The 23,118-nt window shown below is 33.2% G+C and overlaps 1 protein-coding gene across 1 annotated transcript in view; it reads left to right on the top strand.

Moving 5' to 3' along the window:
- The window catches only part of LOC145682028 (uncharacterized), an 80,143-nt gene that overhangs the window by 37,707 nt on the left and 19,318 nt on the right, over positions 1 to 23,118 (top strand). The window contains exons 8-10 of the mRNA XM_081753630.1: positions 10,841 to 10,999; positions 16,713 to 16,877; positions 19,667 to 19,828. Of these exons, the coding sequence (XP_081609756.1) occupies positions 10,841 to 10,999; positions 16,713 to 16,877; positions 19,667 to 19,828 (486 nt within the window). The remainder of the gene's footprint in view (positions 1 to 10,840; positions 11,000 to 16,712; positions 16,878 to 19,666; positions 19,829 to 23,118) is intronic.

Raw genomic sequence — 23,118 nt, 5'->3', positions numbered from 1 at the left:
ATTTGGAAATACGAATATTGTCACAAAAGACCTATAACGTGTATTTCTTCTTCCCCACTATCTTTTTCTTTGTGTATGAATGTATGAAACAGACATACAAAGAAGCAAACTCTCTACGTTTATAAAGAAACTGAATATTTTATTTCGTTTTCTTCCCTTATCTGTTAAACAGCAGTAATTCATAGGTAGAAAACGAGGAATTTATGCTACGACAAATTACCTATAACGTTTGTAGGTAATGGTTTGACAGTACGTAAACAGACGGATCATTTCTTAAAAACAACAGTGTTTTAAATCTGTGTACACTTTATAATAAAAAAGAATTATTGTTTAAATTTATTAAGTGTTTAAATACTGTGATCAGCAGCCAAGATACTAGACATTAGATCTAAGCCAGAATGATTTTTGTTCACTGGTTTTAAAGTATAAAACCTAAAACAGTTGTAAATGAAAAACTTTCTATCTTCCTTTGAAAAACAAATATCAATCAATAAAATGGAAGTTAATTACACCAGATAATAATTTTGATTATTCATAAAGTTACAAATATGATAAAGACGACGATGTAAAATATTTCTTTTTTTTTTTTTTGGCAATTAACTAGTGATGTTGTGGATTGCAAAGTGACACAAAGTTGTTTACTACTACTACTATTACTACTACTACTACTACTACTACTACTACTACTACTACTATTATTATTATTATTATTATTATTATTATTATTATTATTATTATTATTATTATTATTATTATTATTATTATTATTATTATTATTATTATTATAATCGTTGAGTCTAATCGCTTTACCTTTTATCAGTTTCATTATATTTTATAAAACGAGGATAATTTTTGCGAAATTTTTCGGGAGTCGTATTTTATAAAAGCAGGGAAAGAAGTTAAATTCAATGACATATTACTAACTGGTTTTACCCCAAGCAGTGAGGATTTATCGTGTAACTCTTGATATATTTTAACCTCAAGCAGAGGTAATAATTGGGGAGTGTCAAAGAAAATATGTGCCATTTCTAATCAAAGTTAAATATGTTTGGCGACAGTTCCCAGGAAAATTTGTTTTCTCATCATATTATTTAAGTATGAAAACTTCGAAATTTACTCTTTTACCCGCTTATTCTTGTCCAATTTCGTCCACAACCAACGGGAAATCTGGGATATCTTAAGAATATATGCTTTGTAATTAATCAAAGTCGAGCAACTTTTAAATAGTATATACAAAAAAAGTATATATATATATATATATATATATATATATATATATATATATATATATATATATATATATATGTATGCAAATTTACAACATGGGTGGATTTTACCCCAACTTCTTGAGGGATTTCAATCCCAAACAAAAGGGTTATTTCTGCAGGTTCAAGTAAGATATACATCCTGTTTCATTAAAACTGGATAAATTTTGGAAGAATTATTGTGAAACGGACAAACGCACAAGTGCCGATCGAATCGAATTGTAAAAATTCATTACACTCTCTTCAATAATAACAAGTGATGCTGTGCATTGTAGAAGAAAGATATGTTATTTTAAATTTGACATTTACATTCTCTTATCGTTCACCAATTACCATCTTAAACAACAACATTGACTCTTTATCTTCAAAGGGGGCCGCGGTGGCTCAGTGGTAGAGCGTTCACCTCTGGTGCTAGGGGTCGCGGGTTCGATCCCAGCACCCGCCAAGTGATCTTTGTGGTGGACAAACACCGTGTGCATGGGTTTTCTCGGGGTTCTCCCGTTTCCTTCCTCTTTCTTCATTCCACCATTTCATTCATTACTCATCATCACCGTCTCCTTTAGCCTAACCGGCATAACCGTGGGACGTAAAACTCAAAGACTTCTTTATCTTCTAAGAAACAACACTTTGCTTCATATAATAATAATAATAATAATAATAATAATAATTGTTGACTTAGGTTACCACGAAATAAACTTAAAGTAGGTACATTAATCTATATGCTTTTGAGTGATGTCAACTATAAGCCATACATTTGATTGAAATGTTCAAGGAGAGTAGACTCAATATTTTTTAAGGAATATTATCGATAAAAGGCTTTTATAAAATGGGGTGAATTCGTCATCTCCCTCTGAGTAATTTTAACCAGAAACAATTGCTGTAAATATGCAATTTAAAACAAAACATATTATTGCATAAAATGCATATAGAATCTGATTCTTTTTAGAAAGTGTAATATTTTAGTGAATCTTATTTTTAAATCGAGTGGGTAGGAGAGTCATGCTTAAATTCACGCCATTATTATCAATCCATTTCTATTTAAGTAATGGAGATGATTGGGAAAGCGGAGAAAACCATATGCTATATTCCACGAAAATCGATTTTTTAACGAAAGTTATTGTGATTTTTTTTAATGAGGAGACTTAATTCAACTTTCATTCTTTATTAATTCCAATCCCAAGTAATGCGGATTGTGGGAAAGAAAAAAAGTCAAAATCCAATAATTTTACAACACTGTTCATGTAACTAGTGTCGGCTCTTATTTTGTTATTGTATTTTTAAATAAAGAAACTCCGAAGTTTGGGTAACTTACCCAGCTTTTCCCACCAATCATTGACCGATTTCAACAGCAACCAACTGACATGATGAGATGTCTTAAAGAAAATATACTATGTTTCATCTAGATTGAACTATTTTTACATATATTATATTAGAAAATAAGAGTATATACGTCTTATGTGCACACTTACAACATAGGATAATGTTATCCCTTTATTTTTTTATGGATTGCAACCTTAAGCAACAGAATTATTTCTGTAGGTTGAAGAAAGACACATAGAAAGTATCATTAAACTTGGATAAGTTTTTCGAGAGTTATCGTGGAACAGACGGATGAACAGGGTCACAAATACCAACCGAATCGAATGTTACAAGCTTCTCTGCACTAGATTCAATTACTATCTTTTGATAAATTGTAACTTATTATTAACTTTTAAAATTTATTTAAATATTTATGTTCATTTTTGTTTCACTCACCTCCCCTTTCTAAGTAATTTCTGTGATTAAAAACATGCAACTGACAATGAAGATCGGAAGTGAAGAAAGGCTTCACATGTAATTCACTGGTTGTCCATACTTGAGATGGCCAGAGATGAGAAGGAAGAGAACACGACTTTACTATTCTCAGCACTCCCTTGGTAAGACTGAGAAAAGAACAAAATCAAACCGTGTAAGCGAGTTTTCAGTACATCATTCAAGCTAGAAATAGGGAACATTCAATATTTACGCAAAAAATCACTGCGACTTATTAAATAAAACACACTTGTTTTTAAATACATATAATATTCTGCGCTCCTCCAGACAACATGGAGACTCTGGGTGCTGTGCGACAGCCTGCAGTACTTGTGCCATTGTGAGATGTGGCTGTCCGATTCGCCAGTGCCATATTCACAAACCGCCTGCGTAGTGCCTTCTTGGAGCTACCGAATCCATATGCGTAGCACTGAGGCCGCTTTCTATCCAATACGGCACCAATATCGCGAGGAATAAACTACACTTACGATACTCCACTATTCATACGCGATTGAAGGCCAAAACCTGTTGGAACTGCTACATTCGATGACAAGGCATCATTTGACCTATGCATGTACTCACGTCACACCATCCTTTGTCTCCCCCTCAATTGTGGTTCTTTAGCCACCTCTGCTTCTTGTCACTGGATGGCATTCAGGCACTACTGTGCTGCTCATAGCAGTCTATTAAAGGTTCCTTCCCATATCTGGTCGTCTTAAATAAAGACGCCTGGTGAATTCGTAATCAGTGTAATCTACTTTGCAGTGGCGGCTTCAGAGATTATAAAAGAGAAGTTACATCGATAATAGCAGTGAAACCGGCTTTGTACCCTTCTCCTACGAAATCAATCCTCCCTTCTGGGCCACTAGTAATTTTTAACTTTGAAGACATTCTTTAAATTCTGACGTGAGGTAAAAAAAAAAAAAAAGAAAAAAAAGGAAAGAAAAAGAAGAAGAAGCGAATTTGACATCGTATAATCAACATCCAGTATGTTGCTACAGAATTGTTTAACTTAATTTTAAATAATGTATTCAGCATAAGGATTTCAATCTATTCAAGAAGTGTGCTCAAACTATTTCTTCAAAATGAATTTCTCAATTCTGTAAAACTCATTTAGTTACATTCCCATTAACATATATAATAATTATTAACAATGCAATTTCAAATGGATACAAAGAACTAAGTAATGATATAAAGTTAACTAGCCTTATTTCTCGTATATTAATAATATTTATTAACTTGTAAAGTAAGGCCATGATAATATTTTCATGGTGCATTGAAATTAAAGTGTTAAGTCGATTTCGGTCGTTTATAAAGCAAATGAAATTTCATACAATCATTCATTTTCAGCACCAACATGTAGACCTACTGTTTAGCGTTGAATCTAAACCACAAGTACTCCTCCTGCTAATCGAACTCTATCCCATGCGGAATACATACTTGCTAACTCTGTATCTACGTAAAAGCTCCAAAAATATACGTGAATCCTCAAGTCTAATTTACTGAGCTCCCATGAGTGTTCTCCACCTTAAACCTGTCCTACATGACTTGACAATGACTTCGCATGCTTGGTTTCACAACAAAATTACATAGGTAAATCAATTTAAAATGTAATTCAAGAGTATTTATTCATTAAGAAAATACACTCCTTCCTCAAAAAACTACTGGAAAGCTAAGTCTACTTTGAAACAATATGAATCATTCTTTCTCCGCGATTAACATGTATTTCTTTCCTCCTACGCCCACTTTCATCTTGTTGACTGTGGAACGCGCAAAACCAAAACAGAGATGAAAACCCTCCTGCCCAGACCCTCTCCTCTCTTCTCTCACCCTCCTCCTCCCTTTCCCCGTTGGCCGCACAGTTAGGTAGAAAGTGTTTTCTTCCGTCACGTTAAACGTGTGATTAGCATGTTTACATAAGTGCAGGTGTTTAAAGGGTTGTTCTCTGAGGAAGGTGAATGCTAGAAACAGCCAAGCTAGACACATAAACAGCGGGTAACATTTAGTATCGTGACTTACGCTATGTTGCCAAAGCTCTCATGGACATCAATCAGGGTTGCAGACTCTATCCTAAAGTAACTAAAAAATTCGGTCACTTCTTATTGCTTTACAGGAAAAGATATCCATAGTTATTTTTCATTGTCTATTATTTTTTGTATTACTTGGGAACACACGAATTTGAAGCTACATTACAGCGCGGCCTCCGGATTTTCTTTTGTTTCTTAATTGTATGTTTGTCAATATAATCTTATACAAATTGCTTTGAATGGAGAACTAAATAAAATGAAAACGTTAAAATCAAATATTTAAAAGTTAAAACGGATAACAGTTAATCAAAAGGAATTATCTTTAGTTTAGAAAAGTGAGAAGAAGAATATTCCAAGTGGAATGTTTTGTTTGATAAATAAGCATAGCAATTCACGAAAATTGACAACAAACAAGTCAAACTACAAAAAGTGGAGACAGATGGAAAAATTCTATTTCTGAGTATAGATTCAATTAAACTACTTTTCGGCGAAATAAGAATAAGATGATTGACTGATCAAGTATGTGATAATTGGTACCCTAATTATGTTCTGCAAAACAGGCACAAATCACAAGGGGAACCGGGAAAAATAAAGGCACATTGATGCTCACTACTTCTATATGAGTATCAAGTCAAGAAAGCGTAGGGCCTCCAAATACACACACACAGTCCTTATACTGTCATGTTTTTTCGGAGAAGGGGAATCTCCTTTACTTTCGTATTAATAAATTTAGGCAAGGCCAGCTTTACCATATGTGCAACACGTGCATTTGCATGGGCCGGCAAGTTGGAGGGGCGCAAAATCTGTCATACGCTTTATTTCCTGCTTAAAGCTCCGCTCACCGTTATTTGTTTTATTTTATTTTCTATTCAATTTATCTTCATTCAAAATAAGTAAACTTTGCGAGTTCAAAATCGACTTTGTTGACCAAACTTGGCAGCGAAGTGTAGAATATCAAGAAACGAGCGTAAGCAAACCAAAACAATGTGTTGCAGGTCTGAAAATTTCAAAATTTGTATTTGTAAAACGAATAAAGGAATGAAAAACAAAAACCATTAATAGACACCAGGATAAAGTAGATATCTATTAAAGGCCTTATCTTGATCGTCTCATAAGGCCTCTAATAAACTTAAAGAGAGTTGTCATGGCCGCCATCTTGAAAGTAGACCATCTTGTTTTTTGCTCGATTGTTTTAAATAGTAAGGGGGTCATGTAATATATCAAACTTTGCTAGAATTTTAAGAGAAATACAATGGTGAAGTTAATGTTGCCATACGTTTATATTTGTAAGACATAATGAAATGTCACATTGGTAAGAGCTCGTTGGTTCCGAGATTTCTTCCGGTTGGTTCCGAGAATTGATAAAACACTTTGGCCTAACATTTGATGAGAAACAAACACAGTTGCTTTGAATACAACGTTAACAGTCAATCTTGTGTGAAATTACACGTGAAGTAATTATGAATATAATAATCTTGTTTGATTTGGGGAACTAGTTCAATCCGTCCTCTTTCTAGTGCTTTGTATGTGTTTGTGTATATCTGTGAGCAACTGATACCATTAGACGGCATCATGCTTATTGGGTTTCTTTGTTAGTATGAGAATAAATATGTTAGTACTGTACTCTCATACTGCCTTATTCCATTAATTTCTGACGTCGCGGTTCAGTCGTGAATTTCTCAACAGGGTAGACCACTTATACCAATATGCCATTTCATATCTTACAAATATAAACATAATGCAACATAGACTTAACCATTGGATTTCTCTTAAAATTATTTGATATATGACATGACCCCCTTCCTATTTAAAACAATCGAGAGAGATACAAGATGGTCTACTTCAAGATGGCAGCCATAACAAGTCTACCCTCTAATAGATGTCTACTTTCTCCTGGTGTCTAACTAATTAACTAATTCTATGGCCTATCGAACCCGGAGGTTCAATGCCGCGTTCACGAAAGCTCTCCACTGACTTCTATCCTTAGCCAGCTGGATCCAGTTTCTACTTTGTATTCCTATTTCTACGAGATCCATCTTAATATTGTCCTCCCATCTGCGCCTAGGTCTTCCTAATGGTCGTTTTCCGATTGGTCTTCCAGTCAAGACTTGAAAGCGTTTCTACTTTCTTCTATCCTGGTTACATGACCTGCCCACCTAAGCCTCCTTGACTTGATGACCCTAATAATGTTTGGTAAACCGTATAAATTATGTAGTTCCACGTTACGAAGTTTCCGCCATTCCCCATTCCCGTTCCTCTTGGGTCCGAATATTCGTCTCAAGATCTTGTTCTCAAATACTTTCAGTATATGTTCTTCCTCAGAGTAAGCGACCATGTTTCACAACCATACAGAACAACAGGGATGATTATCGTTTTATATATTTTAAGCTTCAAATTCTTCGTCAGAATTCGCAACGATAAGAGATTTTGAATGGAATAATAACACGAATTCCCTGCTTTTAGTTGACATTTAATTTCTTTGTGAATATGATTTTCTTCTGTTAATATTGATCCTAGATATTTGAAAGTATCCACTTTATCAAAAGTAATATTTTAACGCATTCATAATTTTCCGTATTACGGTCCCGACGCACGTATAGTTTTTTTCTGCATTTACTTCTAAACCCATGTCCCTGCAAGCGTTTAATAAGACCTCTGCGTTTCTTTCTATTTTTCTCCTTTCATCCCGTATTAAATTTACATCGTCAGCATACGCCACAACCTAGTAAACACTGTTCAACTTTAGGCCCTGGTTGGTATCTTTGATTTTCCTTATAGCGTATTCCAGGACAAAGTTGAATAATAATGGCGACAATGCATCTCCTTGTTTCGAGCCATTCTCGACGTGAAAGCTCGTGGACAAAAATTTTCCTACCCGGACTTTACTTTGGGATTCATTTAAGCATACCTTAATTAATGTAATTAGTTTTTTCGGTATTCCAAATTCTGTAAGAACGTTGTACAATGTTTCTCTCTTAACTGAGTGTAAGACTTTCTAAAATCAATAAGTAGTTGATGTACCGGGGTATTGTATTCCCACTACTTTTCGAGTATTTGTCGATAGTTGATCGATAGTTGATATTTGGTCGATAGTTGATCGATTTCGTCTAAATCCGCACTGATAATCTCCAATAATTTCATCTGCGTATGGGGTCAATCTTGCTAATAGAATGTTTGAAAGGATTTTATACGATATTGACAGAAGAGAAATGCCTCGGTAATTATTACACTCAGTTTTGTCGCCTTTCTTGCTTTCTTGTATCCTCTCCTGGTGTCTCCCGTTTTACAAATACACTGCAATTTTCAGACTTGCAACACCTTGTTCTAGACACTGTGCTTGTCTTTACGGACAGAAGCATTTTAAATTTTGCTTACGCTCGTTTCTTGATATTCCTCACTTCGTCGCCAAGTTTGGTCAACAAAGTCGATTCCGACGCCTCAAAATGTACTTGTAAGAATCCACTGTGGCTTACATCGCAATACATTTTGTAAATATGTTTTATCGGTAATATCCTGTTTTTCGAATGTAATCGCCATGTAAAGAAAGAAAAAAAATAGTGTTAAGATTTGAAACGGGATAAAATATCTTCTATATACTTTTATTTGGCAGGCAGTCACTCTACTAACAGAACCCATCCATATTTCACCTGTACAATTGGCTTTGTATTACAATACATTTAAATATTCTTCCGTCGTGCGTCGTTTCGAGTCTCGAGAAAAGAGAGTTTCTGTTTGAGTACGAAATATTGATTACAGAAGGCTAAATATGTTTGACAAACAATACAGTCATTAACTATTAACCAAGAAATGCAGCATTCTGGTTCAGTTTCATTACTTTATTCAGATCCTTTATGAAGGTTAAGACAATTATGCAGTTTCGTTACCTCCGTTGCTACAAGAATCCCTCAAAATCATTATTATCAGGATATACTGAATCGAATTTAATTTTGTTTCTGCTTATATTCTTATTATTTTGTAATATTGTTTGGAACAATTTAACTACAGTTCTTAATTATAACGGAACCTATAGATGTAAACAGGTTCTACTGAGTTTCAGTTCTGGAATCGTAACCAAATAGAAATAAATTTCGGTTCCAGCACCGAAACCCATTTTTCTGAAAAAATAGGTTTCGCTTCCAGAAACAACTGATATTCTCGGAAAAATTAATATATGTTCTAGAACCGATATTCTTAGAAAAAATATAATTTTGGTTCTGGAATTGAAATCTATTTTTGTGAGAAAATCGATTTCGTTTAGAGAACCAGAACCGATCTTTTGAGAAAAATCAGTTTCGGATCCGGAATCAAAACCCAAGTTTTCCACCAGAGTCCATTGAAAGACAATTTAATAATATTATTATTCATTGCCGCAATAAATGGCTAGAGCCAGTGGCGTATAAAGGGCTATGCACTACACGAAAATAAGCCCTTATATTTTCCCTTTGGGGTGCTGACAAATTTTAATGTTTTTGTGCATATAAAAAAATCATTTCGGGGGGGGATCGGTTAAGCCCGATAGCCACCCCCTAAATACACCACTGGCTAGAGCATAACGCTTCTTAAGAGATTAATAATTAAAACTAAGGGAGGAAAAGAATTATTGATTTCTTATTTGGTTTTACTCTTATAAGAATTTCAATAAGTGAAAATAGAAAATCATAATAAGTTAAAACATGAATTAGAATCTTTCTAGAAAAAAAATATTGAATTAATTACTAACTTGTCAAAACTGTAAAATAATAATAATAATATCGCTATGTGAATTACATTTAGATCTATTATTACTTTGTACATAAACACTCTTTGTTACTGCTATTATTGAACAATATGTCATAAAGATAAGAAATTTCTAGTATTTTTTGTCAATGATTTACACCATAAAATGTTAAAAATTGAATACTTTAATAAATCCATACATGTAACTATTTAATTAGTGTAAACTATGTCCTAATTAAAATGATGACTTGCAATGAGAAATTGTGTATTCAATTTGTGAAACAAGGTACAGACCGCTCTATCATAATTGTCTCATAACCGAGAAATACAAATTAGATGAACAATGATAACCATTCTTACTTAAGTTTTGTGATGTATTGTTATATGTGGATGCCAATGTTAATACTTTCTCAAATGGTTGCACATACTCTTTTCTCTTCCTGTTTATATCTAGATGAAAAAAGAAAATGTTTGAGACTTTGGGACCATTTATAGACCCTTTCCCGCTAGTCTAGTGGCTTGTGGTCCCAGATTTAATTCCCGACGGAATAGCATGGTTATGGTTCTGATTCCACCTTAAACTGTATGTCAATATCTCATGTACTCTCGGTATTGAAAGGGGATACTAAACTTAACGAATAAATAAATTAATGACTATATTTAAACAATTATCTAATTAATGCGTGACTACAACAATGAATTTGATAAATGCAGTATATTTGTTTCTTTAAAGGCAATTGAGAAATACTGTTAACCTTTAAAGAAACACTGACGTATTAAAACAGAAAAATCAACAAACCGTTTGTTCTTAGAAATGTGCACATTATCTGCTTTTCACTAGATTATCCAAAAAATAAACTACAGATTCTAGTAGTTACGACGTTAATTGAAATAAATTAAATTAATTAAGTTAAGAAGTGTGCATCGAACTTTAACTATCAGATTTATATTACATTTCTCTCAATGTTAGTTTTAATTGTTTTCATCAACTTAACTTTGGCTTGAAATTAAATTATCTCTTTCTTTTGATTTGTAATACAGTGCCCAAACACTGGCTATTATCCTGTTCCTCATACTTGTGAGAATTACACAGTATGTGTGCACGGAATATCAGAAGAATATAAATGTCCACCTGGAATGTATTTTGACCCAAGATTAAAACACTGCGATGTGAAGAAAAATGTGAAATGTACTAAGCTTGTAAGTATAAACAATTTATTGAAGTAATATGTTAGAAAATGATGGATGAAATTACGAACATACAAATTCACTAAGTTTCATACAGCTCAAGGCCATTTGGCTAAAACTGAACAACATCAACATTAGAAACACAAATATAAAAAGAAAAAGCAAATATAAATAAAAGAAAGTTCACCTCTAAATTTACAATATTCTCTTCAGTTGATTTCTAAGGCATAAATCGTCAATATAGTCATTCCATCTAGCACTTAAGTTTGCCACCTAGTGAAAGTAGAGGTATTAATCTAGTAATCAGTCGGTGAGCACCATTTTAATCTTTTCCACGTTCATTTTAAATCTGATTCCTTTCTTATTGAAACTAAGTTGTATCGTATCTTCCAAGACTTAACGAAATATTAATATACAACAAATAAAAATTTTGTTCAAAAAACAAGATACACCAAGACTTAACGAAATATTAATATACAACAAATAAAAATTTTGTTCAAAAAACAAGATACAAGTCAAGGAAAACTATATTGTATATCGTTTGTCGATGCTTTACAGACAGAGAGAGCAGTTGTCTTTGTAGTGGATGTTGGAAAGACAAATTGGTGTCGAATAGAGGTCAAGTTTTACAACTGTTAGGCATCTTTCAAAGTACATCCGATCTTCTAATGAAGGTGTAAAAATTAGAGGACTTTCGCTAATTGGTTTAACAGTAGGTCGGGGTAGAAGCTTTTCTCAATATCAAGTGAAGTAGTGACTATGGGAGAAAAGAAATTTGGTGGCCAATGGCGACTAGGATGGTATTGATGGAGCAAATTCAGAATAAAGAACTTAAGGTAGTTCGATTTTTATTTTCAGTTTTGTTTTTGTTTCCCCACCACCTAAATTTTAAGTAGAAAAAAAATCGAACTACTTTAAGTTTTGGTTGAAGAGTACTGACAAGAAGATCACGAAGGGATTATTTAAGGGCACTGCAGTGAAGCAGATATAAGTTTTCGAATGGCCAGGGTATAGTGTAGGGACCGTTTGAAATAATAAGCTCTTGAAATAGATGCATTACCTACTGTTGGTTTGATGCAGCCTTGGGATACCCATTCTCAAGTTCGACGTTTACGTTAAAGAAAGAGATGGTTTAACTGGAAGACGAATTTAACGAGGAACTTATTGTTTCGAGGTTGTGGGTCTATTTCTAGTATTAACCATTGCCCTTGCATACATATAAGAAAAATGTTAACTTACAATTTAATTCAGGTAAGAGTTTGAACTCGTCCCATGAGTGGCTGGATATGGGCCAGAGTACCCATAAAGTGCATTTGATTTGAAGGTATGATTACTTTTTAATGCAAAATTCAAAATTAGGAAAACGAACTTAGTCGGATTACTAACTTGTGATCTGAACTTTTAAAGATTAGAACATATATTTATGAATTCTTTAATAGAGCTTAGGTTAGGTGTTGGTACATAACGAAGTAATATTTCTAGTGACTAGAATGGCATTTGGTGGTTGAGGCTAGTTAATGAATAAAAAAATGGTTTATGTCTTCATGATAAAAAACATGAATGAGCGGTCAGCGACTATAGTTGAGAAAAACTAATATCTCAGTTCGATAGCACAACCTAACTGGAAACAGTAAATCTTTCTGGGTTATCGAATTTACAAATTTTAGGTGGAAGACAGAATCCAGAAGCTTTTGGTTTATCTGAAGTAAGATGATAAAGGTAGCTGCTTGAGATAAAGCTTCAAGTGAACCATGGTTAATTAGGGAAATTGAGTTTTAGAGAAGAAACGAAGAAACTATACGTGGGTTCCTTCTGTAAATATAACTAAAATACAAAGCATATAGTATTGATCAAATTCTTTTGACCTTTTGTAAGTACATAGACACAGCATTAACATACTAGAGACTTTAGCATAGATTAACAATCCATTTTAGAAATTATGAGACAAACGGAAACAGTTTACATTTGTTAGTTCTTCCCAATATGATAAGAATATTATGCAATTAATCTGGTTTTAGTCATTATGTTATTTGTCATAAATAGTCATCGATTGAGAAAAGATGAAAAATAAGATAGTTATAGATTTATAAAATTATGTTACGCACGTTCTTTTTTATTACTTTGTAAATTGTAAATCAGAAATCCCTTTGTTATTACTACGCTTCTAGAAAATTGTCATACGAAACCCTTTGTGTTTATATGGCTCTTTATATATATATTGTTTGATATACATAGTATAAATTCTTATGACCTTTAATTAAGTCAAACAAGCAAATTAATGATCTGCTAATCTATATGTGTGAAAATACTAGTAGTTGTGATTGAATCATCATCCATATATCATCATCATCATAGGTATTCTGCCTTTATTGGCAGGTCACTTGCCGCAGCTGAGAAGCTTCCATGCTCCACGGTCCTCCGCTAACCTTTTCATCTTCGCGTATGATCTTCCAGTCGATTTTCGTCACCTTTACGTAATGTCCACGTCTCCGCCCCATGCAGTACAACACTCCACACGAAGCATTTTATGAGTCTTTTTCTCAACTCTTTATTCAAGGTCCCACAAAACAGACTTTTCTTCCTCCTAAAGGCTTCTTTCGCCATTCCTATCCTTGCTTTTATTTCACGTTCGCATTTCATGTCATTACTAAGAATACTACCCAGGTATCGAAAACTATTCACTTGTTCTATTTTCTCTCCTCCTACTTTTATATTTGACACAGACCCCTTCGTTCCAATCACCATGGCTTTTGTCTTTCTAACATTTATTTTCATCCCATATTCTTCAAAGCCCTTTCTCATTTTTTCTAACATTTTATTGATTTTCTTTTCAGATTCTGCGACAAGTGCCATATCGTCTGCAAATCTTATGCATCTAATCATTCTACCTCCTACCGAAATGCCATCATCATCATGTAGGCTCTTTTTCACTATCTCTTCTAGATAGACATTAAATAGTGTTGGCGAGAGGCAGCATCCTTGTCGAACTCCCCTTCCAATTGCACTCTCTTCCGTCAGTTCTTCCCCTATCCTAACACTTACTTGTTGGTTCATGTATAAGTTTCTTATGAGTCTTCTATCTTTCCATTCCAACCCTATCTTTGTTAGAACTCCCAACAACAATTCCCAATTCACGCGGTTAAAAGCCTTTTCTAGATCAATAAATACAACATACACCTCTTTCCCTTTTTCTATAAATCTTTCCCCGATCGTCCTTAATAATCCAATAGCATCTCTTGTGCCTTTGCCTCTTCTGAACCCGAACTGCTCCTCCTCAACATCTTTATTTGTTCTTCCATATAATCTTCTGTTCAGTATTCGGAGCAGAATTTTAGCTGCATGAGATATGAGACTAATAGTTCTATAATCCTCACATCTCTTTGGGTTCGATTTCTTAGCCATCGGTATCATGATCGTTTTCAGAAAGTCTTTTGGCCATTCTCCTGTTTCATATATTTCATTGCATAGTCGCAACAATTCTTTCTTTTCCTTGTCTCCTATATTTTTAATGAATTCGATTGGTATATTATCTATTCCTGTTGCCTTTCCATTCCTAATCTCGGATATAGCCTTTTCAAACTCATCCTGAAGAATACTAAATCCTTTATCATCCTCGCCTACTTCATTTTCTACTTCAACATTTAGGCTACACGGTCTATCCCTACTCTCATATAAGTTTTCAACGTATTCTTTCCACCTTCCTATGACCTCATTTCTCTCGCTGACTACCTTCCCATTCTTATTTTCTACTGCCATCATAATACCCCCTTGTTTCCTCCGAAATTCCATAGATTTCATCTCCTTGTACATTTCCTCATATTTCCCAACTCTTTCTAATTCTTCTATGTCCTTGCATTTTCTTTTGTAAAACTCTTCCCTCGCTCTGCCTGTTTCTCTTCGTAATTCATTATTTAACTTTCTGTACATCTTTCTGCCCTCTTCTATGTCAACCTGTTTCCACATCTTCCTCTCCCTCGTTTTCTGCAACATCTGCTCTGTAACCCAAGGTTTTTTAGCAGTTTTGTGTTCGCAGTAACCTACTGCTTCTTCTGCAGCCTGCTGTAAGCAACTTTTAATATGTTCCCACCATGCGTTACTACCTGCGCCTATCCTTTCCTCGTTTGAACCTTTTTCTTCGAATTTTTCAACGAAAAAATTTCTTATTTCCCCATTTTTCAACTTTTCAGTATTCAACACTTTGTTACCTACTTTTCTTCTGCCTACATTTTTCAGTTGAATATCTACTTCGGCCAGCACAAGATTATGATCAGAGAAAATATCAGCCCCGGGAAGAGTCTTCGCGTTCTTTAAGCTATTCCGATACCTGTCCTGAATCATAACATAGTCTATTTGATATATTCCGCCGTCTATTGGTGATTTCCATGTATATCTTCTTCTCTTGTGCTGATTGAACCAAGTGTTCCCAATTACTAGTGAATTCTGTCTACAGAAATTCACCAGTCCCTCTCCCCTTTCATTTCTTTCGCCTAAACCATATTTGCCTACGATACTACCTTCCTGTTTTTCTCCCACAACTGCATTGAAATCTCCCATTAGAATTATGCATGCACCCTTCTTCTCCCTATCTATAATTTCTTCTATTTTCTCATAATTTTCCTCTACTTCTTCATTTGCATGCGAAGTCGTCGGTGCAAATGTCTGTATTACCACTAGATCCTTCGTTTTCCTTTTAAGTCTTAACATAATAACTCTATCATCAATAAATTCTACTTTCATTACCTTCTCCTTTAAGCGCTTTCCAAGAATTATTCCTACGCCATTATGACCGCCCTTTTCATTCCCTGAGTAAAACATTCTATATCCTTCGCTGTTCAATACCCCATTATCTTCCCATCTAACTTCACAAACGCCTACCAAATCTAAATTATTTTGTTTCATTTCTTCTTTAAGATTTTCTAATTTTCCTCCCTGTAACATAGTACGTACGTTCCATGTCCCTCTTTTAAACCTTTTGCTCTTCCCTGTCTTCCTTTCTCTGTCTGTCTTCCCCCCATTATTACTTTCTCATCCAATAGTCCTTCCCAAGCCATCCCCCTCCCGGAGATCCGAATGGGGGGATATTTTACCTCCGGAACTACATTTTGACCTGCGAAAGACCATTGTTCATATGTTCTATTTTTGCTGCCAGCAAACTAGGGAAAATAGAGTGTATGATGGCAGACTCCATATATCAATACAATATAAATACATATCATTAAATTGTTTTATATTGCGCATTCAATACAAACTGAGATGCGTTTGGTTTACTACCAACTTTGTATTTATTGCATTTTCATGAATGCAAATTACTTACATAAATTATTTTCATAATTACTTACATACTTCAATTATTAAAAAGTTTTTCCTTTGTTCTTTTCTTTATGTATCCGAGTTCCTTTTCACGAAGTTTAGCCCACAGTATTAGTTTATTGAGATATACAGGCCTCATATTCTCTCAAGTATTAATACAAAATATTATTTATTTATTATTACAAGTAGATTATCCCAAAGAGATGAGTGAGTGACCCATTTCTTGAGTTCCGTAAAAGTTTGCTGAGAAAAAGAAAGAAATATATTTTTGATACCTAAGAAAAACGAAAAATTTCTCTCAATCTTGTTTCGTTCTACGATCTACTGGAAATAGCAATGCTATGGTAATTTTGAGCATAAAAGTAGTTCATTGGTACTAATTTAATTTGTGATTATTGTTATTAATTTCTGACAGTGTCCGAGAGAAAATGGCTTTTTCCCCACACTAGATGATTGTCGTGAATTTACTGTGTGTGACAGAGGTCATGGAGAAGTTCGGAAGTGTTCGCCAGGATTGCTGTTTAACCCTGATACGTTAGTATGTGACTATCCTAAATATGTGAAATGTTTACAAGTAAAGGTAATTTTCCATTTTTCTATTAACTTTTAAGAATAATATTTTATATTCAGGAGATAATACCAAGAAATATAATTCAGGAGATATTACCAACCATATAAAGGCGCGGATCCAAGGGGGGTTATAGGGGCTATAGCCCCCTTCTTGATGCTCAGGTATACACTGGATAAAATGGCTTCAATCCTGCTTTACCTGAATAAAGCTGCAAACTATGGTTTAGCCTCTCCCTTGATCTTATCCTGGATTCACCACTGTATATATTATTATTATTATTATTATTATTATTATTATTATTATTATTATTATTATTATTATTATTATTATTATTATTATTATTATTATTATTATTATTATTATTATTATTATTATTGCCTTAATGATATAAGAACTTACCTAAAACAGAAATTGGTTAATTGGAGTGAAGAAAACTTTTACACATTGATATTACTCTATATGACAAGCTTGTTATAAATGAATCTTTATTAAGAATTGTGTCACTTAAATTGAAGCCGTGACTTCCATAACCACACAAGTCCAACTGAAGCGATATTGAGAAAATCAATAAAAACTGAATGTTTGTTGGAAATGTGAACTTGGAAATCAGACTTTTTTCATACTTACACTTTGCTGAATAACAAATGTCACTAAGTATGAACAAAGTCTGATTTCCAAGTTCATATTTCCAACAAATATTCCATTTTTAATGATTTTCTCAATATCGCTTCAGCTGAACTTGTGTGATTATGGAAGTCACGACTTCAATTGTTGCGTTGCTGCAAGTAACTGTAAGTTACTGGTTACGTCGACTTATTATTTTGACTATTAGGAAAATCCTAGATGATTATATTACGAAGTTCCTAGACTTCTATACAAAGAACGGGCGTATATTTGTCAATTTCTTAAATAATTACAAATTCCTAACTAAACAGAAATATATTTCTTGGAAAACAAGCTTACATTGAAGAATAAAACGAGATGTTACAGAAATCTAAGAACAGATTTTGAACTTCATGATTTCTGGTAGGTAATTTACTTTTTCCCATTCAAAAATTCCTTTGTTAAAATTATGTGTATAAAATTTAATGATCAATGACTAAATATAAATTCAGTGTTCCTCGTTTTGTAGCACTTACAAAACCCAATCAATCGAAAGATTTCTGTCGATGCCATTTGTAGACAAGCTATGCACAGATGCGAGAAACAGCGCAGTTTTCAATAATATATATGTTAGTAGCCTACTTTTTTGGTTACTGCATTGCTGCTCGTACGAACTATAGCACCACAATAGCCATGCTTATGTGGAACAGTTGGATGAAGAGAAAAAGATGAGTGAAAATCTGACTATGGGCCTTCCTACTTGTTCTATAATTGTTCAAACATGATTTAACATATAAATTTAGTTCCTCATTGTCTTTCTGTTTTCAGTACACTTATCCGGAATAATTTGTCCCATTACTTTTCTTTCTTGGCCTGATACATTCTGTACGTTTAACCTTGCAACACTACAATTTAAGAATACATTGATTGTATTCCAAGATGGCGCCCACACGGATGCTTCGTAGTTACTTTTCTGTTTTGTCAGTTTTCATTTCTTTCCTATCCGATGAAATATTTGCCAAAATTTCACACTTTCGTGTTTTGTGATAATGTATACATTATTTGTTGGTAAGTAATTCGTTGGATATATATATATCAATAGATATATGGAAGTGTTTCTTTAAAAGTTTTAATATGTTAGTATGCATAGCTGTTACCTATAATTAATTTTTATTCATTCTATCCCCACTAAATCCTTTTTCTTTTCTGTCTTGGCAATACTGCTAATAGGGAAAATGCAAATTCAACGATTGATAATTGTTTAATAGATTCAAACAGTGTAGACAAGGGTAAAGTGAGCATTTTTCAAATTGTACGAATATATCATTTTATAAATCAGGGGTTCTGGAAGATTACTGACAGTAAAGAAAAAATTGTATTTTTCAACTTAACGACACTACAATACTGTCATTAAAATACTAATGAATATTAATAAATATCAACATGTATACTTTAAAGGGAAGTTAGATTTCAAGTCAAGCTTTAAAGTTGGTAACACAAATAATATTTTATTTATTTAACTTCACATGTACAGGGTGTTTCAAAACAACACTGATAACTTTTGGGAAGTGGTTCCTGACAACAAGTGAAGACAAAAAGTGTAGACCAACCTGGGTGCAGAAATCCGTCATTTCGGAGTTATAGGCCGCCGAAAACATGAGAAATGAACCTTAAAGGTCCGTAGCTCCAAAACTATGGAACCTACCGTAGTCACGTGAAGACTTTACTTAGGAACTAATATATGCTCTATCCAAAAATCCATGTTTCATAATCTTAAGGTACTCAGGTAACAATTTTTATAGTGGGAATTTGGCTACGGGCATATAATTTGAAGTACTCACCAACTACCTCTATAAAAAATGTTGCGGAAGTACTGCAGGATTCTGAAACATGGATATTTGGAACAGGCACATACTAGTTCTTAAGTGAAGTCTTGGCCCGACTACGGTAGGTCCCATAATATTGGAGCTATGGACCCTTAAAGTTCATTTCTTTTTTCATGTTTTCGGCGGCCTATTACTCCGAAATGACGAGTTTCTGCATCAAGGTTGGTCTATACTTTTTTGTCTTATCTTGGTATCAGGAATAAAATCCAAAAGTTATCGGTGTTGTTTTAAAACACCCTGTATAAAACATAAAATTTGTAACATAAATAATATTTTACTTATTTATTTTAACTTTACATATATTTTCAGTGCCCTGAATCAGATGGTTTCTTTCCATTACAAGGCCATTGTGATGCATATCTAGTTTGTAATGAAGGAGAATCGCATATAAGTTACTGTCCAGATGGTTATAATTTTAATTTTGAGACTTACGAATGTTCATCAGAGTCCGAAGTTCACTGCAATCAGCAGGTAAAATAATAATAACAATAATCAAAGACAATGGTAAAGGATATAATATACTTAATTTTACTTTTGCCTTATCCTATAACAGAAAAACAAAATTGAGAGGATTCGATTTAAATTTGTGTTAATTATTTTAAAAAAAAATCTACATTCTCTTCAGTAGAAACGAAATGAAAAATAGTTAGTAGCATATGCTGAACAGAGTATAATCTTTTATACTTCTTCTAGCTTTTACCAGTAAATACAGTATATTTTTAAAACAATAATGATATTATATTTGCCGCATGCAGTATTTTAAAACTTTGATAAGATAACAAAGTCCTAAATTTGTTTCCAGTTGCAAGAAAAGTTCTCTTATAATTATTTATATTTCTGGAAACCAAATGGGAAACTGAATCATAAATTTAAAAAAAAAAAAAAAAAAAAAGTAGTTTGCAATGAAATTCAATGAGCAAAAACAGTGCGACAGATCTGAGAATTTAACAGTACCTCCGGCTAATCATTCTGGTACATAATCACATGCTACACAATACATTCCTTGATCAGTCTTCATCTTTGAGATGTTGGTGTTTAGCTACCGAAAGTACATGGGCTACCCGTAGCATTTGCTTTACCTGAATAATACAGAGTCTATATTAATGAACGCTACGTATGTTAAATTAAATGGAGAAAATAACTGTTTTCTCACACTGATTTAATCAAGTGTGATATGTGTTCACGAATATAGACACTGGATTTTCCGAACACAAGAAGAGTTTTGAGTTAATCAATGTGATTGAACATCGACTTAAAAGAGATGTGAGACTGGGTCGAAAAGTATAGTACGTACCGAAGTGGTTAGCACACCAATACGATAAGCCAGAAACTCGCGTTTGATTTTGAGTCTACTAGTACTTCTGCCCTTCTTTGAATTTCATAGTATACGAATTTTTCTATTTTTTCTCACACACTACTTTTTAAAGATTTTGAATTAGTTTATTTATGATGGCAGTTTAGTACAAGGATTGTGGTCGTACCGCTTATATTCTAAAGAAAAGTTAAATCTCGAGTAATAGCTTTACTATTGATAACTCATTAGTAGCGCTGAGAATTTATTTATCGATTTTCTGGGTTCACATCATGACACAGATCAATTTCAATTTTTATTCGTGGTATCATTAACATATTTAGGAAAACAAAATTGTTCTTCTGTATTGACTGAGGGACATTTTTAAGCTCATATAGAAATGTCATAGCTAAAAATTTCGTAAATGTAAGAGGTAATTAGCAACGGTCAATTTATATTGAGTAAATACATAAGTTCGTGCGGTTCTTATGTTTTACATTTTATTTTTATTCTGCTGTTCTGTTAATTCAAATACAAACACAACATAGACATAACATTAACATATTCTACAAGTGTAACAATACATTGCATACATTTTACTGTCACTCACATTAACTCACAATCACTCAGTGATGTATTCATTTCCACTATCTATGACCTTCTGCCGACGTTCAGGTAGCAGTTGAATGCCTCGTCTGTAGAACTGTTTTGGTTTTGACTGGAAGAAATCTGTTAGCCATTGGTTAAGAGAAGCTTTTCTGTGCTGTTCTTTCAGCAATTGCCTCATTCCCGTACACAGCACAAATTGATCTTGCAGCTTGTGCTGCACTGGATTCTCGGTTAAACTCGACGAGTAAAATGTGACGAAAATGATCACCTTTCTCAACTTGACATTCCATATTAGTTTGTCTGAAATATATACAATATATACAACATATATACAATAAAACGCTCACAATCAAGAAAACCTGTGTTTAACAACACACAAACTCCAAACTACGGTGAAACAACGGAATAACGATAAACAATCGCTTCACGTCTCATTGTTGCCAACTCAAAAGAAAACCGCACGAACTTATGCATCGACTCAGTAGTTAGCTCAGCAATATGGAAAGTAATGTTTATCACTAGAGTGATAAAATTAAGGGAACATTCAATAATAATTATTATGAGTTATGTACAGTTTCTTTGGAACTTTTTTTTTCTTTTGCAGAAGACAGTTTGAATTAGAAATGTATTTTTTCATAATTTCTTTTAAAAGTATCTTGTTAATATTTTCTTCATATTATTATGTTTTGTTAGATTTGAATAAGCTACGAACAGAAATTCTGAGATTTTTATACAGGGATGGCCAGCATATCTACCGACAAGTCATGAGAAGTAGCCCCGGTAGTCTGTGTCATACTGTCTGCATCAATCACTGTTATTATTTTATAATTCCCTCTAGTCTATAAATTGATAAGTAGACAACAAGTGATTTCGAAACGAAATGCAGTCCTCAAACCTAAAAGAGATTCGTCACCTCTGTTCTACACACTTATTGAAAAGTGTAGCTGCTGGATCTATTAACTGCTTCAGAATCGGAACCTGAAAATCAGAAAAATGTCATTGTGATCATTTTATAAATGATATGAAGCCATGATTTCTGTGATTTGTTTTCTGAAAACATTAACACAAAAAATACCTGTTTAATACTGTGAAATTTGCAATGGGAAGTTTCTTGTATTACCATTAAAATTTTATTAAACAGGCCTTGTAAACATTGGTTGGAAGATTTTCTAACTATATGGACCAACGTCTTAACATTATCTCAGTTTGAAAACCATGCTATTTTGTCAATGAAGCAATTCTCAAAGGAAGCGTCAATTAAAAAGACACTTTACTCGTTAGTATTTTCTTAAAATTTGAAGTTACATTCAAAGATTGTTAATTCTTTTCTTTAATTATTTCTTTCATCTCACTTGAGGTACTTGTAGAATATAATGCATATCTTCTCTATATTTCACTAAAAATACTGAATAATGTTTTAAAGCAAACTAGTTATAAACAATATTGAAAATATACACGAAACTTGAAAATATACAGTGTTTGCATTTGCTTATATCCTAATTACTTGTCTTATTTTACAATTACATTGTTATTTTTTTTTTTTTTTTTTTTTTTTTACACTTATTCACACCATATTCTACAGAACTAACTACGATACACGTTCGTTGCATATTAATTACATTTAAGTATAAATTGTGTATAGATTATGATGTTATAATTAACTCGTATACTAATATTTTCTTGGTTCTTTAAAATGATTTTTCATAACTTCACGTTATATAATTCGTTGTTTCAAATATGGTCTTTTATATTAGGTCTTTGTATAATGTTTTAAATTTATGGCAATAAAATTGTTAAAAATAAATTGATAAAAAAAAAATAAATATTCTACACAACTTCCAGCACTATATATTAACTCTTA

The sequence above is a fragment of the Thermobia domestica genome, chromosome 3 (genome assembly GCF_964235325.1).
Source record: "Thermobia domestica chromosome 3, izTheDome1.hap1.1, whole genome shotgun sequence".
In the NCBI taxonomy this organism is placed as follows: domain Eukaryota; kingdom Metazoa; phylum Arthropoda; class Insecta; order Zygentoma; family Lepismatidae; genus Thermobia; species Thermobia domestica.
The sequence above is the reverse complement of the archived record's forward strand: the minus strand, read 5'-3'. Positions and strand labels throughout refer to the sequence as shown.